This window comes from Stegostoma tigrinum, chromosome 16, assembly GCF_030684315.1.
Source record: "Stegostoma tigrinum isolate sSteTig4 chromosome 16, sSteTig4.hap1, whole genome shotgun sequence".
In the NCBI taxonomy this organism is placed as follows: Eukaryota; Metazoa; Chordata; class Chondrichthyes; order Orectolobiformes; family Stegostomatidae; genus Stegostoma; species Stegostoma tigrinum.
Genome location: NC_081369.1, coordinates 10,736,766 through 10,758,839, shown reverse-complemented (window position 1 = coordinate 10,758,839; position 22,074 = coordinate 10,736,766). Strand labels below are relative to the sequence as shown.

The 22,074-nt window shown below is 40.3% G+C and overlaps 1 protein-coding gene and 1 long non-coding RNA gene across 2 annotated transcripts in view; one reads left to right on the top strand and one right to left on the bottom strand.

Moving 5' to 3' along the window:
- The window catches only part of LOC125459916 (diacylglycerol O-acyltransferase 1-like), a 128,357-nt gene that overhangs the window by 2,563 nt on the left and 103,720 nt on the right, over nucleotides 1-22,074 (bottom strand). The window contains exons 11-14 of the mRNA XM_059651601.1: nucleotides 21,274-21,386; nucleotides 19,650-19,715; nucleotides 12,228-12,315; nucleotides 10,575-10,637 (exon numbers count right to left, since the gene is read on the bottom strand). Coding sequence (XP_059507584.1) covers nucleotides 10,575-10,637; nucleotides 12,228-12,315; nucleotides 19,650-19,715; nucleotides 21,274-21,386 — 330 coding nt within the window. The remainder of the gene's footprint in view (nucleotides 1-10,574; nucleotides 10,638-12,227; nucleotides 12,316-19,649; nucleotides 19,716-21,273; nucleotides 21,387-22,074) is intronic.
- Nucleotides 1-22,074, top strand: part of LOC132210631 (uncharacterized) — a 117,670-nt gene that overhangs the window by 9,203 nt on the left and 86,393 nt on the right. The window lies entirely within an intron of this gene.

The following is a 22,074-nucleotide window of genomic DNA, read 5'->3' as shown; positions in this document are numbered from 1 at the left end:
GCTGACAATTCCTACTTAAGCTGTTTCCATTATTCCAACTTCTTAAAAAAATCGTAATGGTCTCCTAAATTGTTTACTTAGCCATCTTCAGTAGCCAGTTCTTTACCGCTGCTTTTACGACCTCACTAAAAAAAAGCCCAGGATGAAATAACCTTTCTGAAGTGACAGCATCATCACAGTCTTCTGCATGCATCTTCGCTGTTTTCACTTGGCCTCCATCTGTTGATAGCTCTCAAAATGATCGCCCCCTTTGCTGGTGCTTCTTGGCTGTATTGTATCATCACAGGCTGCAGATTCTCATGGGTTTATGAGGTCATTGCATTCTTTAAGGGAGGCTTTGAAGATGTCCTCGAAGGGTTCCTCCTGGTAACCACTAGCCATGACTAAGTTTGGTGTAAAGATCTTGCTTTGGAAGCTTTGTGTCAGGCATTCAGACAATTTGGCCTATCCAGTGCAGCTGATTGACCATAAACAGTGGCTCAATACTGGGAATGTTGACTTGAGAAAGTACAGTGATTTTGGAGTGCATATTCTGACAGTGTTTTGCAGGATCTTGCAGAGACACTTCTTATAACATTTTTCATGAGATTTAAAGTATCTACTGTTCATCACCCGTATTTCTGACACATTCAGGAGGACTGTTAACACTGCTGCTCTGTAGGCTATGAGCTTAGTGTCAGGACTGAGGTCTTTATGTCAAGTATGCAGTTCCTCAGATAGCCAAAGACGATGACAAATTTCACAATGTCTGCCCTCATCAGAATGATGCTCCCAAGATATGGAAATTGATCCACATTGTCCACTTTCAGTTTTCCAAATCATTTCTTTTTTAATTATCTATAAAAGTTCTGATTATTTGCTTATATATTTCTTGCTAGCTTTCTCTCATATTCTAATATTTCTGTTCATGTTAATCTTTTAGTCATCTTTTGCTGTGTTTTAATAATCTGTTGAATCTTCTGACCTTCTAGCATTCTTGATGATGAGCTAGCAAGTATCTTGATAATTGAGGGGCAGTATTGTGCATTGTGAGCAGGTTAGTGAAGGACCTTAGTCTTCTGAATGTTTAGCCTAAGGCCAGTTTTCTTCCTGTGCCCTTGTGTATGCATCAACGATACTTTGAAGCTGATCTTTACAGCATGTGCACACATATCCATCAACTGTATATTACAGTTCGATGACAGAGATTTAGAAGGTTTGGTTCTGGCCTGGAGGTGATACAGGTTGGAAAGTTTCCCACTTGTTCTGTAGTTTAGCTCCATGCCAGCAGCCTCATTGTTATGAAGTAGAGCTTCGTGGCAAAGAAGATGGAGAAGATCTCTAGTGTGAAGACATAGTCTTGTTTAACTGCAGTTTGTACACAAATTGGGTCTGTGGTGGATTTGATGATGAGGATCACAGCTTGCATGCTGTTGTGCAGCAGTCAGAGGATCGTGATGAATTTCTGCAGGCAAAGTTGAACAGGATGCTCCACAGTCTTTACTGGTTTGCAGAATTGAAGACCTTTCTGAGCATGCTTTTGTTCTTTGCACTTCTTTTGAATGGGCATTGCCAGTAAAGATCATGTCCACTTTGCCTCTTGATGCATGAAATCTGCATTCTGACTCCAGGAGGAGCTCTTTAGCCACTGGGAGAAGGTGATTGCGGAGAGTCTTTGCAATTACTTCATTGGTGAGAATACCTCTCTGTAGATGCTGAAACTGGTCTTATCTCTTGAAGATGGTAACAATTACTATATTTCAGAGATCCTCTGGCATGCTATTCCCCTTCTAGATGAGGGTGTTGAGGTTTTGTAAATGTATTTCTAAGTCTTACCTTCATATTTCAACAGGGATTCAGTCTGTGCCAGAGGTCTTGTTGATTCTGAGATATCAGACTTTTCAACCTCATTTCTGACTAAAATTGAAGTGAGATGGTAACAAGTAGCATGCTATGAGATGTGGCCAAGGTCACTTACACTGACAGAGTCTCAATTGAGGAGATTCTCAAAGTGCACTTTCCAATGAGTACCCACCATCTCTGTCCTTGATGGGTACAACTCTGTTCTTAGTTCTCAGTGGGGTTGGTCCTTGGGCACTAGCTGGTTTTGTTTGTGTTGAAGAACCCAAGCATGTCAGGGCCATGTAATTTCTGTGCTCATTCCACCTATCATTCGTTCTTTAGCTCTTTAGGTCAGCAGTTTTTTGTTGCACCTCAACATTCAGTTGTCTGTAGACCAGCTTTCTTTGAGTAGTAGTGGTGTTTGTAATTCAGGAATGCCTTTCCCTTGTGATTTAGTCACTCCTGCATCTCCAGGTCATTCCCGTTAAACCGGTCTTGATCATTTCTGGTGCAGAAACCCAAATCTGCATGCAAGTGCTGTTTATTGATGGAATTAAGGGCAGACCAGGCACTGGACATTCTGTGGTTCCTGTCCATTGAACATCAGGTTGACTGTGACACACTGACTGAGTAGGTCTTGTTTGGCAGTGTTCTTGAGTCCATCAACATCATATTCCCTGCAGCACTGCTTCTGATGCTGCTGCAATTTTTCAGCCAGGCTGATGGAGATAGGAAACAGGAACAGGCAATTGTCGGCTTCTATCATGGGTGATGAGAATAACCTTGTGGTCCCTCGCATGGATGATGTTGTCTCTCAGGTCCCAGTGTCCGGACCAATACTATTTCCATGATATTTTGTCAGAGACACAAATTTAAAACAGGGTCTTTGTTATGACTAGGCCAATGCTCTAGGCATTTTGTCAGGAGTAGGACTATGTTGATAGTTAACATTTCTTCACAATAACATCTTTCCAGAGGTTTGTGTAACTTTGGCATTGAAGTCACCAAGGAGAGTAAAACTGTCACCCTTTGGGACCTGGGACAGTAACTGATCAAGACTGGAGTAGAATTCTCCTTTGATCTCACCCTTTGTTTCTAAGTTTGGGATATACATATGGATAACTCTGGTACACTGTTTCTGAGCTAGGGTGATCCAAGGATTGTGAGGCATTTGCTTATTTCACAGGGAGGCTTTTTGAGAGGGCTGACTAATTCATTTTTTATGACAAAACCAATTCTTTGGCGTTTATGTGTTTCTGAAAGTGTAACTGCCACCTAGTTCTTTTGAAGTGACCTTCTCCTGTCTTCCATGTCTCACTCAAGGCAGTAATGTCAGTGTCATAGCACTGGAGCACCTCTGTTATGACAGCAGTGTGATGTTTGGGTCTGGTACTCCTCGAGTTGTTCGTGAGAGTCCTGATATTCTCAGTCCCAAACAACAAAAAACAAAGAGTGGCGATAAACAGATATTTTTCTGGTTGGCAATCGGTGGTTCATTGTGTGCCTCAAGTATTAGTGTTGGGACTGCAATTGTTTACAATTTACATAGATATTTTAGAGTTGGGGACCAAGTGTAACGTGTCAAAGTTTGCAGATGACACTAAAGTGATTGGTAGAGCAAAGTGTGCAGAGGACACAAAGTCTGCAGAGGGATATAGATAGGTTAAGTGAGTGGGCAAGGGTCTGGCAGATGGGGTACAATGTTGGTAAATATGGTGTTATCCATTTTGGTAGGAATACCAGCAAAATGGTGTATTATTTAAATGGTGAGACATTACAGAATGCAGCAGCACAGAGGGATCATAGGGTCCTTGTGCATGAATCACAAATAGTTGGGTAATTAAGAAGGCAGATGGAATATTGTTCTTCATTGCTAGAAGGATGGAGTTTAAAAATAGGGATCTTATGCTGCAGCTATATAGGGTGCTGGTGAAACCACACCTGGAGTACTGTGTACAGTTTTGATCTCCTTACTTGAGAAAGAATGTACTGGTATTGGACGGGATGCAGAAGAGGTTCATTAGGTTGATTCTGGAATTGAAAGGGTTGGTTTCTGAGGAGAGATTAAGTAGATTCAGACTATGCTTATTGGAATTTAGAAGAGTGGGGAGGCATCTTTTGGAAACAATTAAAATTATGAAGGGAATAGATAAGGTAGAAACAAGGAGAGTGTTTCCTCTAGCGAGATAAACTAGAACTAGGGGGCAGAGCATCAAAAAAAGGTGGAGGAGATTTAGGACTGAGTTGAGGAAGAACCTCTTCATCCAAAAGCTTGTGAATCTGTGCAGTTCCCTGCCCAGTGAAGCAGTTGAGCTATCTCCTTGAATGGTTTTGAGGCAAAGATAAATTTTTGAACAGTGAAGGAATTAAGGATTATGGTGAGTGGGTGGGTAAGTGCAGCTGAATCCATGAAAAGATCAGCCAGGATTTTATTGAATGGCACGGCACGGCTCGACAGATCAAATGCCGCCTCCCACTCCTATTTCTTATGTTCTTATGTTCATTTTGAGGGCATGGAAGATGCTTATATGTGGAATCTTTTAATGTGAGGTGGCCATTGCACACCAGCTACCATATGGTCCTCTGGAGCAAGGTCTTCAATAACAGGATTAAAGAGATGAATGACAACCAGGATCTATTGCAGGGGCAAGGACTAACACAGACACTTATGTTGCTCCTAAATTCCCTCAGCTTGCAGTCCTGTTGTTTGAGAGTCAGTATCAAATTGAACAGGGTAGTCCTTATCACTCAGTTCCTGTTATATCAACAAAGATTTACTGATGCCACAGTACCTTATCCAAGCTCTAAACTTCCCTTTCTCACGTGAGTTAAGTTGCTGGTTCTTCTCTCTCCTTTCCATTTTTCACTCAAACAGTCATTTATCTGCTCAAGTGTGATCTCAAAATGTCGGGTGGCTCCTGGTGCTGATGGTGGCACCTGCTGCTCCCTTACTATATTTTCATTGCCTCTGCGCCACTTTTATTTGTGCTCCTGTTCTCACTGTTTCCTACAGCTCCCCTGCTGTGTTCTCAATGCCTTTGTGCTATTTTTATTGTTGTTGGTTTTGTGATATGTACTCATAAAAAGAAACACTGCAGCACATTATGAAGTTTACTTTGATAGCATCTGTCTCTCCTGAAGCTTCGAAACCGATAATAATAAGAGCAACATAATCAGAACAACCACAACTCCAAGTTCTCCTCTACATCATACAATATCCTAATATGGACTTTTAACTCCATTCCTCTTTTGTAGGTTGGTCAAAATACAGTGAGTTGCTACTACACACAGAGATACAACACCATTACCACAAGTACTGCAGTGGCTTTAAGAAGGCTACCATCATCTGTGTGTCTGATATACTAATGAGACATGGCGTACGTTACAGGAAATGATGCAATATTACATGATCTTACTCGCTGTTATGGGGCTTCTTACAGGGTCGCAGTAAGATGTTTCTTTAATAAAGTTTATGTTTTCTTACCTCCTAGAACTGTGTAAATGTTTTTAGCAGCAAAATGAGAACCAAGAATATTATAATTGTAAGAGATTTTGGACCTGAATGAATTGTTTGATGTTATAATGGATTATATAGTTATAGGAATGTAAATGGGTTTTTACGCAATGTACATTTAAGAACTCTAATCTCAGCATGGGTCCCAATGTCTGCCATATACTGGGTGACTTCGAACGGTAAAAGTAAAGGGGAAGGGTGTTGGGTGGAGGGGCATGGAAGAGTGATGGGGTGTGAGGGATGAAAGGTTGTTTTATGTTTCACTTTATATTTTTAAACTTTGAACACATTTTCAAAGCCCTGGGTAATATTCTCACGCAGCATTCCCCCGTACCCAGCATCTTCCTCATTTGGCCAAACTCACAGGGAACCTCATCACCTTCCTGTTTTGAAGCACTTTTTCCTAGGTTAAGTTTGCAGAGCTAGAAATGTCCTGACTCCGTGCACGTGACCCAGGAGTGAAAGTTCAGCTGTTTCATTGCATCAGACTAGGCTAAGTTTGAACCCAGGTCCCAGTGCCTAACCTTCTGCACCATCGAGTCATCCAACAAATACGATTTTTATAGATGTTTAATACCCAAAAAGATAGATCCCTTATTGCTAACATAGATTATAATAAAAAAGTGGATACATTGCATATCTCATAATGTTTTCAATGCAACCTTTGCTTTAAAATCAAATTTACTATTCCTACTTAAAATATATAATCTGAAATGTACTCTAAGACATCATCAGCATCACATTTTATTTATCCTTTCACTTTTGTCCTCCCTACTGTCTGTAACTGTCAACTTATACATTTAATGTGTTTGGCAATTTTTCCCTATTTCTAAGTGGATCCAAATCCACAACAAAATAATCTAAGTGGACATTAAAGGCATAAAGGGCAATCTGATTTGTGGACGCAAGAATATAACCTGATGTAGGAAATTAGAATTATGTACTTGTGCACTGAGTGTTCATTGCATAATAAAGAAAAATTATTGAAGTTCTGCACCTAATCAACACTTCTGTATTTAAACATGTGACGCTGGTTGACAAACATTGGAATAACACTTTGATGTATGCATTCTTGTTATTTGGGGATCATCAGTAAGACTGGCAATTATTCTTTAGTTTCTTAATAACAATTGCATACAACTTAGAGGCTTGTTAGCTTACTGGAGAGGGGAGTTAAGAGTCAGATATATGAGCATAAAACTGGAGTCACATATAGGCCTAGATTAGGTAAGAACAGAAAGTTTCCTTCCTGAAAGACATAAGTCAACCAGATAGTATTTTTGTGGTAGTATCAGAGATAATGGGGACTGCAGATGCTGGAGATTCCAAGATAATAAAATGTGAGGCTGGATGAACACAGCATTATCCTCCGACACTTCCGCCATTTACAATCCGACCCCACCACCCAAGACATTTTTCCATCCCCTCCCCTGTCTGCTTTCCGGAGAGACCACTCTCTCCGCGACTCCCTTGTTCGCTCCACACTGCCCTCCAACCCCACCACACCCGGCACCTTCCCCTGCAACCGCAGGAAATGCTACACTTGTCCCCACACCTCCTCCCTCACCCCCATCCCAGGCCCCAAGATGACATTCCACATCAAGCAGAGGTTCACCTGCACATCTACCAATGTGGTATACTGCATCCACTGTACCCGGTGCGGCTTCCTCTACATTGGGGAAACCAAGCGGAGGCTTGGGGACCGCTTTGCAGAACACCTCCGCTCAGTTCGCAAAAAACAACTGCACCTCCCAGTCGCAAACCATTTCCACTCCCCCTCCCATTCTCTTGATGACATGTCCATCATGGGCCTCCTGCACTGCCACAATGATGCCACCCGAAGGCTGCAGGAACAGCAACTCATATTCCGCCTGGGAACCCTGCAGCCATATGGTATCAATGTGGACTTCACCAGTTTCAAAATCTCCCCTTCCCCTACTGCATCCCTCAACCAGCCCAGTTCGTCCCCTCCCCCCACTGCACCACACAACCAGCCCAGCTCTTCCCCCCCACCCACTGCATCTCAAAACCAGTCCAACCTGTCTCTGCCTCCCTAACCGGTTCTTCCTCTCACCCATCCCTTCCTCCCACCCCAAGCCGCACCCCCCGCTACCTACTAACCTCATCCCACCTCCTTGACCTGTCCGTCTTCCCTGGACTGACCTATCCCCTCCCTACCTCCCCACCTACACTCTCTCCACCTATCTTCTTTACTCTCCATCTTCGGTCCGCCTCCCCCTCTCTCCCTATTTATTCCAGTTCCCTCCCCCCATCCCCCTCTCTGATGAAGGGTCTAGGCCCGAAACGTCAGCTTTTGTGCTCCTGAGATGCTGCTTGGCCTGCTGTGTTCATCCAGCCTCACATTTTATTATCTTAGTATTTTTGTGGTATTTGGAGGCTTCATAGTCACTTTCAATGATGCCATTTTATTAATTCAATTTTAAGTTAATAAAATTCTCAAACTGCGAAGATGGTAGAGTTCCTGATGATTTGGGCCAAGCCACCCCAGAACAGTCCAAAGATGTGCAGGCTAGTTGGATCGACCATGCTAAATTGCCCGGTGTTCAGGGGTGTGTGGGCTATAGGGGGGATATGTCTGGGTGAGATGCTTCAAGGGGCAGTGTGGACTTGTTGGGCCGAAGGGCCTGTTTCCAAACTGTAGGGAATCTAATCTAATCTAATCTAAAGTAAGGAAAATGCCGGGTGAAGGGGCAGGCTGTGCAGCAGGCCTATCTTTGGGCTCAAAGAAGTATTTAAAATGTGAATATACATCTTTCATTTTTGTACATATTAAATCAAGGGGTGAGGAGATCACTGACCAGGTCAGCATCTATTGCCTAGAGGGCAGTTAAGAGTCAACCACATTGCTGTAGGTCTGGAGTCACATGTAGGCCAGACCACTAATGTCCTTTAAGTTTCCTTTCCTAAAGGACATTACTGAACCAGATGGGTTTTTCCAACTATTGATAATGAATTCATGGTCATTAATTAGACTCTTAATTCCAAATTTATGTTTTGGATCCCACCATGGTGGGATTCGAACCTGGGTCCCCAGAACATTACCATAGACCAGTAATAATAGACTACCTAAACTATCTCAAATTCTCTGGATTTTTTTTGATGCAAGTCCTTCAATTACTTGTCCAGTAATATAAGCACACATTTTTTTGAATCAATCTTCAAAGTGGAGGATACTGTGAGCATCCCATTAATACTAAAGAATATGGGAGAGGAATTAAGTACCATCACCAGGCATAGAGAAGTAGTTTTAGATAAACTGATGAGGCTTAAGGCCAATAAAACCCTTGGACCTGATGGCTTGCATCTAGGATCCTAGAAGAGGTAACTACAGAGTTAGTGAATGCATTGGTGGTAATTTTCCAAAAATCATTGAATTCTGGAGAAGATTGGAAAACTGCTAATGTGACACCCCTATTCAATAAGGGAGGGAGGCTGAAAGCAGGTAACTATAAACTGATTAACCTAACATTTATTGTTGGAGAAATATTGAAATCAGTTATTAAGGAAGCAACAGCAGAACATTTGGAAATCTAATCAAGCAGAGTCAGCATTGCTTCATGTAAGGGAAATCGTGCCTGACTAATTTATTAGACTACTTGGGAGGAAGTCTCAATCAGAGAGGATGGAGGGTAACCAGTATATATGTTGAATTTGGATTTCTGAAAGGCGTTTGTCAAGGTACCTCACAAAGGTTAAGTCATAAGAGTCCACGGTGTTAGAGGTAATATGTTGGCATGGATAGGGAATTGCCTAATGGGCAGGAAACAACGAGTGAAGTTCGCAATTTGTAACCAGTGAGGTTCCATAGGATTACTGCTGGGACTACAACCGTTTCTGGTATGTATTATTGACTTGGAGGGAAGAAGTAAATGTGCTGTAGCCAAATGCGCAGATGACACAAAAGTAGGTGGATAGGGAAGTTGTGAGAGGGCTATAAACATTACAGAGAGATATTGATAGGTTAAGTCAGTGGGAAGATGTGAATTTGTTTAATTTAAAAGGGAGAACAAAAAGAATATTTAAATAGAGAAAAACTGCAGAAAACTGCAAGGAAAACGGACCTGGGGGCTACTTGTGCATGAAACATAGAAAGCTAGCACACAGGTGCAGTAGGTAATCAGGAAGGCCAAAGGAATGTTGGCCCTTATTTCAAGGGGTTTTTAGTGTAAGAGTAGAGAAGTTTTACTGCAACTGCCTGAGGTGCTGGTGAGACCTAATCTGGAGTATTGTAGGAAGTTTTGGTCCCCTTATTTAAGGAAAGATACTATTTCATTGGAGGCAGTTCAGGGAAGGTTCACTAGGGTGATCTCTGGTATGGAGAGATTTTCCTATGAGCAAAGGTTAAACAGATTTGGATTGGAATTTAGAAGAGTGAGAGGTGATTTCATTGAAAAATATAGTATTCTGAAGGGGCTCAACAGGATAATACTAATTGGGTGTTTCCCCTCATGGGAGAGTTGAGGACCAGAATGCATAATCTCAGAATTAAGGGGCACCAATTTAAGACTGAGATGAGGAGGAGTTTCTTCTCTCAGAGGGTTATAAGTCTTTGGAACTTGTTGCCATGGAGAGCTGTGGGGGCAGAGTCCTCGTGTATATTTAAGGCAGAGTAAGATTCTTGTTCAGTAAGAAAATCAAGGATAATAGGGAAAAGGCAGGAAAGTGGACGTGGGTTTTATATCAGCCATGATCCTGTTAAATGGCACAGCAGGCTCAAAAGGCTGAAGGGCCTACTCTTGTTCCCATTTCTTATGGTTTTATGGTCTTCCTACCTTAACCTCAACCTTTTATTTGATCCAGTAAAAAAAACTTTTAATGGTGGATTTTTATCTTTACCAGCTGATATTTAAATGGCTGAACTCAGGACTGGCAACAAAAACAGTAGTTGCTGGAAAATCTCAGCAGGTCTAGCAGCATCTGTGAAGAGAAAAGTAGAGTTAATGTTTCGGGTCTGGTGACCCTTCCTCAGAACTAGGGACTGGGATTTTTCAAGAAGGGTCCGAAACACGTTGAATTTTCCTTCCATTGATTTTATTGGAAGAATAATCCATTAGATTACGTTGATTGGCAAACTAGCCCACCCACTCCTGCTCCTCTCCACATTGCTGCTCATTTCTTCTTGGACTGGTCCCCTATGTAAAGATTCAACATTTAAGTTGTGATAGGAAATAAAGTGTGTAATGACAGCAAACATAAAGACAATGGTATGCAGCCTTACCTGGAGCATCATCTCTATGAACAACCACATGCGGAACATACGAAGTGGTGCAGCAATTAGGTACTGCATCAAGAAGAATATTTGCATGTTATATTTATTTACTTCAAAAGAAACAAAAAATAAAATGAATTCCATTTCATTCAGGCCAAAAATATAGACAGTTGTAAAATACATATATTAAGATTAGATGAACACAGCAGGCCATGCTCACATTTTATTATCTTGGAATCTCCAGCATCTGCAGTCCCCATTATCTCTTATATTAAGATTAGATCAGTTTTTATTGGTAGTAGCACTAATATAGATTTTAATAAATCTACTGTTCGCATTAATGATCAGTTTGAAGGATATTCTTGCAGAAGTTTTCTGGTCATTCGTAATATCTTCTATTAATTACATAATCTAAAAACAAATAGGATTTCTTACAGTACCTGTAAATTGTGCAAACATAACCATGTATAAGCAACAGACATTAAGTTCCGTTACAGGAGCAAGTCAAGGACATTTGTTTTAGGAAGATTTACAATTTTTCTTGTGTTCTTCCATTACATGATGCATGTTGGACTGCCATGATTTGAGATTTCTGTTAATTGTTTTGCTTTAGGATAAATTTTCAAAACAAAATAGTTTCATGTTTTTAGTGAACAGCAGACAGTTGTAACTCTTGGCATGAATATGGAAGTCAAAAATGCAAAAGATCAACATTTATTGTATTCTAAATGAAAGAAGTATGAAAACAAACAAGTTAGCCCTCAGGTGCCTGGTTTGTTGTGTTTGAGAGGTGAGATTAAGTTCAATGGAATTTGCATCGACCATTTGTTCACCTACTGAGTGTGAAATAAAGCAGCTTAATGATTTGGATCTGGTCTTTGTTTTACCAACAGCTTCCGTCTACTTTTGAAAACATTAGAGATGTGCATCTGAGGGGACAATGTGAAAGATGGATGGAATTATGTAGTTCATATCCTGAGGAGATCCTGTTGTTACACCTGTTTATTTTGTGGATATATTTATATTTATCGCTATTGTTATAGATATTTGGCAGTGCAGGCATACTCCTAAAACCTAAGATGGTCAAACGTTTTTGCTGGAGCAATCAGCACCACTGTTCCTGAGAACATATCTAGACCAATTCCTAAATTTCTAACAAGGACCTTTCAGAGTCACAGATTTTGGCAGCTCTACATCCTGAGAAATAATAAACTTGAGCTTTCTTGACAGCAAGGGGTTTAGGTTTCATGGGCAGGTGGATCTAAAGATCAATAGTCACTTAATGTAGTTAAGTCTTTTTTGGGTAGTGTTTCTAGTATTATTAACACTAGGAAGATAGAGATTCACAAGTCATTCGTCAATCTCATGGTCCGTTAGGAGACCAGCAGAAAGAAGGCCCAAGTTATATGTAATCATATGTCATCCAGGGGAGCAGAAGAGATGTAACAATATATTAAAACACCTATATTTCTGTCTAGTTGCTAGGAAACATTCCTGCATTAGTTTACAAACACTGGGTATGATATAATTTTCACAATTTAAAAATACAAATAATGATCATTTAACATCAGTCACTTACAAATTGTCGTTACAGAAAAGGGTATTCAGGGACTTAAATAATTTCTTTTAACAATCCTGCTTAAAGCCAGTGTTTTCACATACCTCATGGTACAATGCTGACAGGACGAATACTGAGGCTTGTCCTTCCCACTTTGAATAACCCTTCTCAATCAGTGGTCTATAAATATGTCTATTGCGTAATAAAAATAACCTTTGTTATAGCATCCAAACCAGTTATAGCTCAATCTGTCCAGCTACTGTTTGTTACAGTACACTAACAGTTACTAAATATATTAGATCAATGTGTTACTTATTTCCTGTTCTAATTACTCCTTTGTTCTACTTGCCACATTATTTCATTTTCACTGAAGAGAGTCCTTAATACCCATAAGAGGTGAAATTGTATTCTTATTTTTCAACAACACTCCAATTGTTAATTGATATAACGGTAGAATTGTTAAATTAATCAACTCGACTATGTTAGTCAGGAAGAATTAAATACATTTGTTTGCTAATGAATTCTACAGTCTTCCTCATTCATACAGATGATTAAATAAAAACAATCATTAGATGTTACACTTCTAAGGTTTTAATCTTGAGTTTGCCATTTAATGAATACTAACATGAATTACAATAAGCTGCTGATAGAAGAAATCAACAGCTAAAGGGACAAAAGCAGAGATAAAAACAAAGAATACAAGGCCAACATATTTCAATAAAGGTAAAATGTGGGACCAACAAATCCAGCGAAGACTAGATGTTAAGGAATATCTAGGATTGAATAAAAAAGAAAAGGGAGGCTTATCGCAGATACTAAGGGCTCAAAACAGCCGAAGCCATAGAGGAGTGCAAGAAGGAATGTAAAAAGGAAATTAAGAGAGAAAACGAGGCATGAAAGGATAATGGTGGATAAAATAAAGGAAATTCTAATTTTTTTTACAAGTACATTAAGGGTAAATGGATAAACAGGGAAAGAGAGTAGGGCCCATCAAGGATGGTAGTGATAATATGCAGGGGAGACACAGTATGCAGGTAGGGTTCTAAATGAATGCTTTGTGTTAGTGTTCACTGTGAGAGCGATGATATTGGTATATAAATCAGGCAGAAGGACTGATATAACTAAAGAAATTAGCAGAGTTGGGAGGAGGTTCTGAGTGAGATGGCAGACTTAAAAGTAGATAAATCACCAGGGGTGGGTGAAATGTATCCTAGGCTGTTGATTAAGGCAAGGAAGGAAATGGCAGGAGCATAGAACATAGAATATTACAGCACAGTACAGGCCTTTCGGCCCTCGATGTTGTGCTGACCTGTCATACCGATCTGAAGCCCATCTAACCTACACTATTCCATGTACGTCCATATGCTTATCCAACGACGACTTAAATGTACCTAAAGTTGGCGAATCTACTACCGTTGCAGGTAAAGCGTTCCATTCCCTTACGACTCGCTGAGTAAAGAAACTACTTCTGACATCTGTCCTATATCTTTCACCCCTCAATTTAAAGCTATGTCCCCTCGTGCTCGCCATCACCATCCTAGGAAAAAGGCTCTCCCTATCTAACCCTCTGATAATTTTATATTTTTCAATTAAGTCACCTCTCAACCTTCTTCTCTCTAATGAGCCATCCTTGATGGGCCCTACTCTCTTTCCCTATTCATCCATTTACCCTTAATGCATTTGCAATAATTTTCAATTCTTCTCTTGCCATAGGGTAGCTGCCAGAAGACTAGCGGATTCTCATGTGGTGTAGTTATTCAAGTAGCACAGGATAAACCAGGAAACTACAGGCTAATTAGTTTTCCCAACACTGACGTTTGATTATTAAAAATAATTCTGAGGGACAAAATTAATTTACATTTGGAGAGGCAGGAACTAATTAAGAACAGCCAGCATGACTTTGTTAAGGGGACGTACTGTTTGACCAATTTGATTAAATTTTTCAGACAGTGAGCAGGTGTGTAGTTGAGGACAATGCATTTCATATAGTCTACTTGGATTTCAGCAAGGCTTTTGATAAGGTTCCACATGATAGATGGATAGAAAAAGAAGAGAATAGGACTCAAGGAAAGTTGGCAACTGGATCCAGAATTGACTGAGTGACAGGAAGCTGAGGATAATGGTTGAGGGATATTTTTGTGACTGAAAGCCTGTGTCCAGTGAGGTCCCGCAAGGATCAGTGTTGAGCCCATTGCTGCTTGTGGTATATATAAATGATTTAGATGAGAATGTTGGACGGTTGATCATTAAATTTGCGAATGATATGAAACTGGTAAATAGTGAGGAGGATAGCTTTAGATTATAGCAGGATATGGACAGGCTGATCAGTGACAAATGGAAGTCAATCTGGATAAGCATGAGGTGATGCACTTGGACAGGACAAAGCAAGGGAACACATGTTGAATAGGAGGACCTGAGGAGCACTAAGGATCAGAGAGACATTGGTATGCTTGTCCACTGGTCCTGTAAGGCAGTGGGACAGGCAGATAGTGTGGTTAAGAAGGCAATGGGATACTTGCCTTTAGATTAGATTAGATTCCCTACAGTGTGGAAACAGGCCCTTTAGCCGAACAAGTCCATACTGCCCTTTGGAGCATCCCACCCAGACCCATCCCCCGATAACCCCCACACCCCTGAATACGACAGACAATTTAGCATGGCCGATGCACCTAGCCTGCACATCTTTGGACTGTGGGAGGAAACTGGAGCACCCGGACAAAACCCACGCAGACACGGGGAGAATGTGCAAGCTGCGCACAGACAGTTACCCGAGGCTGGAATCAAACCCTGGTCCCTGGTGCTGTGAGGCTGCAGTGCTAACCATTGAGGCACCATGCCACCCAAGGCATTGAGTTTAAGAGCAGGGAGGCTATGCTGAAACTGTATAAAATATTGGTTAGGCCACAGCCCGAGTATAATGTGCAGTTTTGGAATCCATATTATAGGAAGGATGTAATTGCATTGGAGAGGACACAGAGGAAATATACCAGGATGTTGCCTAGGCTGGAGAGTTTTAGTTATGAAGATAATTTGGGTAAACTGGGATTGCTTTCCTTGAAGCACAGGAGACTAAGGGGGTATATAATTAGTTGTATAAAATAATGGGGGTATAGACAGAGTAGATTAGTGTAATGATAGCAATGGGATCAGCCAGATGGACCTCATAGAACATGGGTTTCCTGATTGGGGCTGTTAATCTGGTCTAATCAAGAAGCCTTGTCAGACAGATACGTTTAGGAGTGTCAGAAATCTTGTTCATTTTGAGATCTGGTTCTGAGGAAGGTGAATCAGTGTCAAGGGCTCTCCATGTGCAAAAAAAGGGTGGCTTGGTGATGAGATACTGACCTCTATAGAATTATTTCAATTAGAAGAAAAATTTTCCCTTAGTGAACAGATCAATGACTGGAGATGCAGGTTTAAAATAAGGGGCAGGAGGTTTAGAGGAGATGAGAGGAAATGTTTCTTCACCCAGAGGGTGGTGAGAATCTGGAACTCACTGCCTGAAAAGATTGTAGAGGTTGAATACTCAAAAAGTTTTAAAAGTATTTAGATGGACACTTGTGATGCCAAGGCAGACAAGGCTGTGGGCCAAGGGTTGGAAAATAAGATTATAATATTTAGGTGCTTGTTTTTGATTGCTGCAGATTTGATGGGCTGAGGGGCCTTTTTCTATACTGTAGACCTCTTTATTTCTATCTCCAGACAGAAATATGGTTGGAGAAAAGAAACATTTTACACAGTGAGGAAGATCAAACACAAAGCAGGTATCTTATTTTCTTCTTAAAAATAATTTTGGTTTTCAATCAGTTCAGAACTTTACCCCGTTAGCTGCGTGACCAACTAAACCTCCTCCAGGTCTGTCCTCTTTTGTATTTGCCATTTTCTCTATCTTATTTTTACCTTTTAGTCTTCCATACCCTAAATGCTGAAATTCCTCCCTAAATTTATCTCTCCTTCCCTCTCTCTTCTCTTTAATGACCCTTTGCTATTGGAAAAAGATTTTCATTGTTTACTCTGTAAATGCATCCATGACACTTCTAGCAAACCTCTTTTTACCTTTCTCTGCTCTATGTGCAGAACAATTCCCAAGTTTCCAGTCTCTCTTCCATGTTATGCTGCTAATTCTGTAGCTAATACCTTGGTATCAACATTCCATCTATGTTCTACAAAATTAGATCTTCTTGTAAAGCAAAGTCACGGAGCATGCAGCAGATGGAAATTTTCTGCAATTGATTTTCTGCAAAATAACAACTAGTTGAACATTTAGAGTACAGCTTGAAAACCTCAAATAAAAGCCAAAAGAACTGCGGATGCTGTAAATCAGGAACAAAAACAAAGTTTCTGGAAAAGCTCAGCAGGTATGGCAGCATCTGTGAAGGAAAAAACAGAGTTAACTGATAGTGGCTAGGAAAATGTCAGTTTATATGCAGAAAATAGGGAGGTGGGTGGGGTAAGGAGTAAACGACAAGATAGAGTCCAAAGAGAGAACGACAGTTGGACAAAGGAGTTGCTAACGATCAGGCAAGGAGGATGAATAGATGTTAATGGGAACTGTTAGTTACTAACAACAGGGGGTGTATGCTGGCAGGCTATGTGGTAACAAGGCCTGGTTTGTGCGGTAGGGGTCTGGGACATGGGAGAGTTTAGGCCGTAAAATTATTGAACTCAATATTGAATCTAGAGGGCTGTAAGGTTCCCAAGCAAAAAATGAGATGTCGTTCCTCCAGCTTGCGTTGGGCTTTGCTGGAACACTGCAGCAAGCCAGAGATAGAGAAGTTGGCCAGGGAGCAGGGTGGTGCATTAAAGTGGCAGGCAACAGGTAGTTCAGGGTCTTTTTCGTGAGCAAAAGGTAGATGGTTCTGCGAAGCAGTCGCCAAGTCTATGCTTCGTTTCCCCAGTGTAGAGGAGACTACACTGTGAGGATCGAATGCAGTTGACTAGATTCTGGGAAGAGCAGGCGAAATGTTACTTCACCTGGAAGGTATGTTTGGACACTTGGATACTGGGGAGGGAAAAGAAAAAGAAAAGAACAAACAACTCCTATTCCTGGACGTGATAGCAGAATACAGGACCAGTGGGGAATTCCTGACTAAAGTATACAGAAAGGCCACATAAATGGATCAAGTCCTAAATTTCAGCAGTAACCACCCAGAAATGGAGTTGCATAAAAACACCGTTCAAATCAGCCATGACACACTGCAGCAACCTAGAACTACACCAAAATGAAGAAGAATATATCTACCAAGTGTTTAGAGACAACTGATACCTGAACAGTTGAGTCTGACAATGCTTGTCACACAAACAACAACAGGAAGATACAGTATGCCCTGACACACTTGTCACTTTACTGTACATCAAGAACATATCTGAACTGACCACAAGACCCCTATAGACACTGAGCATCAAACTGGTACACAAATGTACATCAACCCTACGCTAACTGCTCACAAGAACCAAAGACCCCTTACCCACTACTGACAGAACCAACATACTATACAAGATTCCATGCAAGGACTGCGACAAACATTACATTGGACAGACAGGAAGGAAACTGGTTACAAGAATATGTGAACACCAACTGGCAACAAAAAGACACTACCAACACCCACTTGTCTCCATACACACAGACAAGGTGAACCACCAGTTCAATTGGGACAACATCAGGATCCTAGGACAGACCAAACAGAAACAAGAACAGGAATTTCTAGAGGCCTGGTTGTCCATCAAGAAGACTATCAATAAACACATAGGATTTGACCCTATATACGAACCACTGCGAAGACAAAACAGAAATGAAGCGATCACCTCCAATGGACCCCTGAGTTTAAACAACAAGTGGGAAACATTGCTTCATCAGAGGCTGCACTGACAATGTTGCCCAGCAGGGTAATGAAATGTCTGCAAGCTAACAAACCAGCTTGGCGAGCAAACCAACCACAGCATCTACAACCCGAGCTACAAATCTGCTCAAGAACCTCAAGCTCTCAAAGGTCCACAATACCTGGTTGAGTTGACCTATCAGACCTGAAAGACTGATTTTCAGTTAATTGCTAAATTATGCCTTTCATGCCAGTCATAGGTTTATCTTGCCAACTTCTTTCCTGCTCACCCTACTCACCATTATTGCTTTGGACTCTGCCAGAGAATTAAAAATGAACATGCTTCTTCACATTTCCAGTTATGCCATTGTTGCTTCTAGATTGGACTATTTCAACGATCTCATGGTACACCTTCCAATCTTAACAAATCAATTTCATTCAAGCTTTTGGCCAACATATCTAATACTGAATTCTTCGACTTGGTCTCTATTTTTTTCTCTCAGGTCTGTTTGAAATGCCTTACAATATCTTTTTGGTCATAAATGCAACTTAAAAACAAATTGTAGTTGGAAGGTGTAATGAAAATTCCTGCAAAAGCAGGCATATATCCACATTACATCATCTCTAATACTGTAATGTGTCTTCAGCATTGTGCAGTACAGAAGCCCTTTCCCGAATTGCAATTTAGCAATGCATGAGAACATATAGCAAGTATCACAACCGGACTCAGTGGCATTGCTTAATGCCTTTGAACTACATAATTGCAGCTAATAAACTCAACTCCAGGAAGTGAACTCAATCTCAACATACATTTAATGCATAACTGATGCAGTACTGCATTGCTGGATTTGTCATAATTTAAAGAGGGGATGTTAAACTGAGTCCCACTTCGTTCTGGTGAAAGAATTTAAATCGTACTATTTAAAGAAGAATAGGAAGTTTTCCTCTGGCATCCTAGTCAACATTCACTCTTCAATTAGCATCATTCAAAATACATTCTCTTTAGGTCATTTTCTGTAGCTGCATGAAATATAGCTACTGCCTTTGTCAATGTAAAAACAGCATCTATACTTTCAAAGAAACTCATTGAAAACTCTGAAGTATCCTGAGGAAACAGTAAAATGTTGTATAAACAAAAGTAATTTGTAACTTTTACACTGGATTTCTCAAAATGATATTTTAAATTTATTCTTGGGAAGTGGACAATGCTGACAAGACAAAATTTAATGCCCCTCTTCAATTGTCCTTGGTGGCAATGACCTGCCTTCATAAACTGCTGTACTGCATGTGGTGACATACCCTCACAGTGCTGTCATTTGAGGAATTCCAGAATTTTGACCAGTAATGATGAAGAAACAGTGATAGATTTCTAAGCCAACATGCTGTGTGAGTTGGAGAGGGACTTGAATTTGGCGCTGCACCCATGTGCCTGCTGTCTAAGCTCTTCGAGGTGGCAAAGGGTGCAGATCTGAAAGGTACTGTCAAAGGAGCTTTGATGTGTCACTGTGGTACAATTTGCAGATGATACTCATGCAGTTATGTGCATCTGTGATGGAGGCAATCAATGTTTAAAATGCTGGACGAGATACCAATCAAGCTTTCCTCAGCAGCTCTTTAATAGTGCATGCATCAGAGTTCATGCCAATGGTAACATTTTAGTTCTTTTTTAAATGCACGCTTGGCTAAATCCAGTACTACTAACCTTACCTCATGTACCACTTGTGAAGAACAATATTTGAGTTTGACCAGAAGTAAGTGAGAGTCTCTGAGTTCCTGCACAGAATATAAAAATGTTGACACCATCAATTTCCTTGATACGTCATTTTTTTTCTGCTATTCATGAAAGCAGAATTAGAGATTAGACAGTGAGATACCAGAACAATTAATTGTTGCTTCATTAAGAAAATTAAGAAATTGCACAAAAGAAACAACATAAAATAGTTTCAGAGATAGTAGGAACTGCAGATGCTGGAGAATTTGAGATAACAAAATGTAGAGCTGGATGAACACAGCAGGCCAAGCAGCATTAAAGGAGTAGGAAAGCTGACGTTTCAGGCCTAGACCCTTCTTCAGAAAAGGGTCTAGGCCTGAAACGCCAGCTAGCCTGCTCCTCTGATGCTGCTTGGCCTGCTGCGTTCATCCAGCTCTACATGTTGTTACAACATAAAATAGTAACTTCTCCAGAAATAAAGTACAGTCAGATTGGATCACACCGCATATGAGCGTTATGAATTTATAAAGAGGTGATTTTTCGAAAGATCATTGGACCTACACTAGCTACAACACAACTCCCTTTTAAGAATCGCGGGCTGGCTTTGATTATTTCTGATATGCTATTTTTTTTATTGCTTGCTGAATGCTTGCTGCTGACAAATAGTGATTAGCATTACAGCTATCATTTAAAAGAGCAGTCAGCATAAAACTGACATGATGCCTGCAATACATCGACCCAGTGTGAGTTAATTATAAATCATGATTCCCATGCACTCTTCTGATGGATATCAATTTATTTGTTGATAAGTGGCCAGTTTATATTCAGTTTTACCCATCTTCTTTTCCAATTAATTCTCCACTTTCTTTCTCTTGAAGTCATTGTGGCAAATGTCGACCTTTGTACAATAATGAAATAATAGTCAAATCCACAACCTATTTTACTTCTCCTGGAGGAAATAAAATATCAGCAGCGATATAAAACCAGTTACAGATTTTACATCATTGTAAAAGTCAAAATCTACCCTAATGTGACTTGCTACAATACAACACTGTCATGATTGCTAAGGAGGCCATTCCTCTTTTGTCAGCCTTGGTGGCCAATTTCGATAGATTGTTAATTGCTAGGATCATTATAGCTACATTTGATCTTGTCAGAGCTAGTTTCAGAAAAGGTCTCTTGATAGTATTTCTGATTTTTCCCCCTTCAATCCATGGTGATGCCAAATTTGCATCCATAAAAATCCTGCAGGTTGAAGTTGGCTGCACCAACACACATCAATGGATTAAATTTTGAGTTTTTTGAGTCTTTTTAGAAGGGTTACTTACTGCCAGCTGAATCATTGAGGTTCTTAAAAATTTTTATAGGATGAATGGAAACTTGGCTGAAATTGACTCCACATAGGGAGACCAGTCTCATTCAACAAAATCTTAAACAAAGTCCAAATAGAGGTCATGCGAGATAACTTTCACTGTACTGCATCCATTGCAAGTTTTATCCTTATTGTATACCAATGACCAAGGTTAGCTATTATATCTTTCAATGCAAATTACATTTTGCGAAAACAACTCTTTTGTCCTTCATGGGCATGAAGGGTATATAGTGCAATAAAGCACCTACCACCAGTCCCGATAAAATCTCCGATCTCCAAACCGCATTAGCTCAGCAATAAAGTTCAAGGTTGAATGGAAAAACCCATGGAAAAATATGAGCCACATGAAGTGATTGGGAATCTGGAGGAGAAACCAAGTATTATTAAATATTCTTTGATGAAACTAGTATCTTTTGCTAAGTACTTATTTAAATAGCCACAAAAGCAGGCCTTTCTGTACTGCTCTCCTGTGTTACATATTTCCAGTTCTTTAATTGCTTTGATATTGCATGCACCAGTTCAGTTGGGTAGAAAATTGATATTGACATAGACATTGATATAGAGACTATCATATCAATGTCCCCTGTAATTAGTCACTAACAAACAGAAAACCATTACTTTTCTAGTTAAAATAGTACATATTTTCCTCAGAGATAGCATTTTCCTCTGCTACATTAACCAAAAAAAGCCCTATAGGACCCTACACTTACAGAAGATGGTGGTAGCAAATCTACCACATGGTGAGATGCAGCCTCAAAGAAGCACACAACAAAGGACTGTGTTCATATTATCCAGTGCCAGCCAAGACTAAAAAGGATCCCTTGTGAACTGAATTAGATATTGGATCTTTAAAAAATGGCCATTAAAAAATGATTGTGAATCTGAATATCTGAATATGTGAATATATCGGTAGTGTGAAACTGCATGCAATTCATGCCAAATTTTGTTTGATAGTTCTCCAGTAAGTGGATTGAACCTCCTTAGGGTGTTTTACTATGTTAAGGGCATTATGTACCAAAACTAACAAAAGAAGTTAAAGATCAGATTCG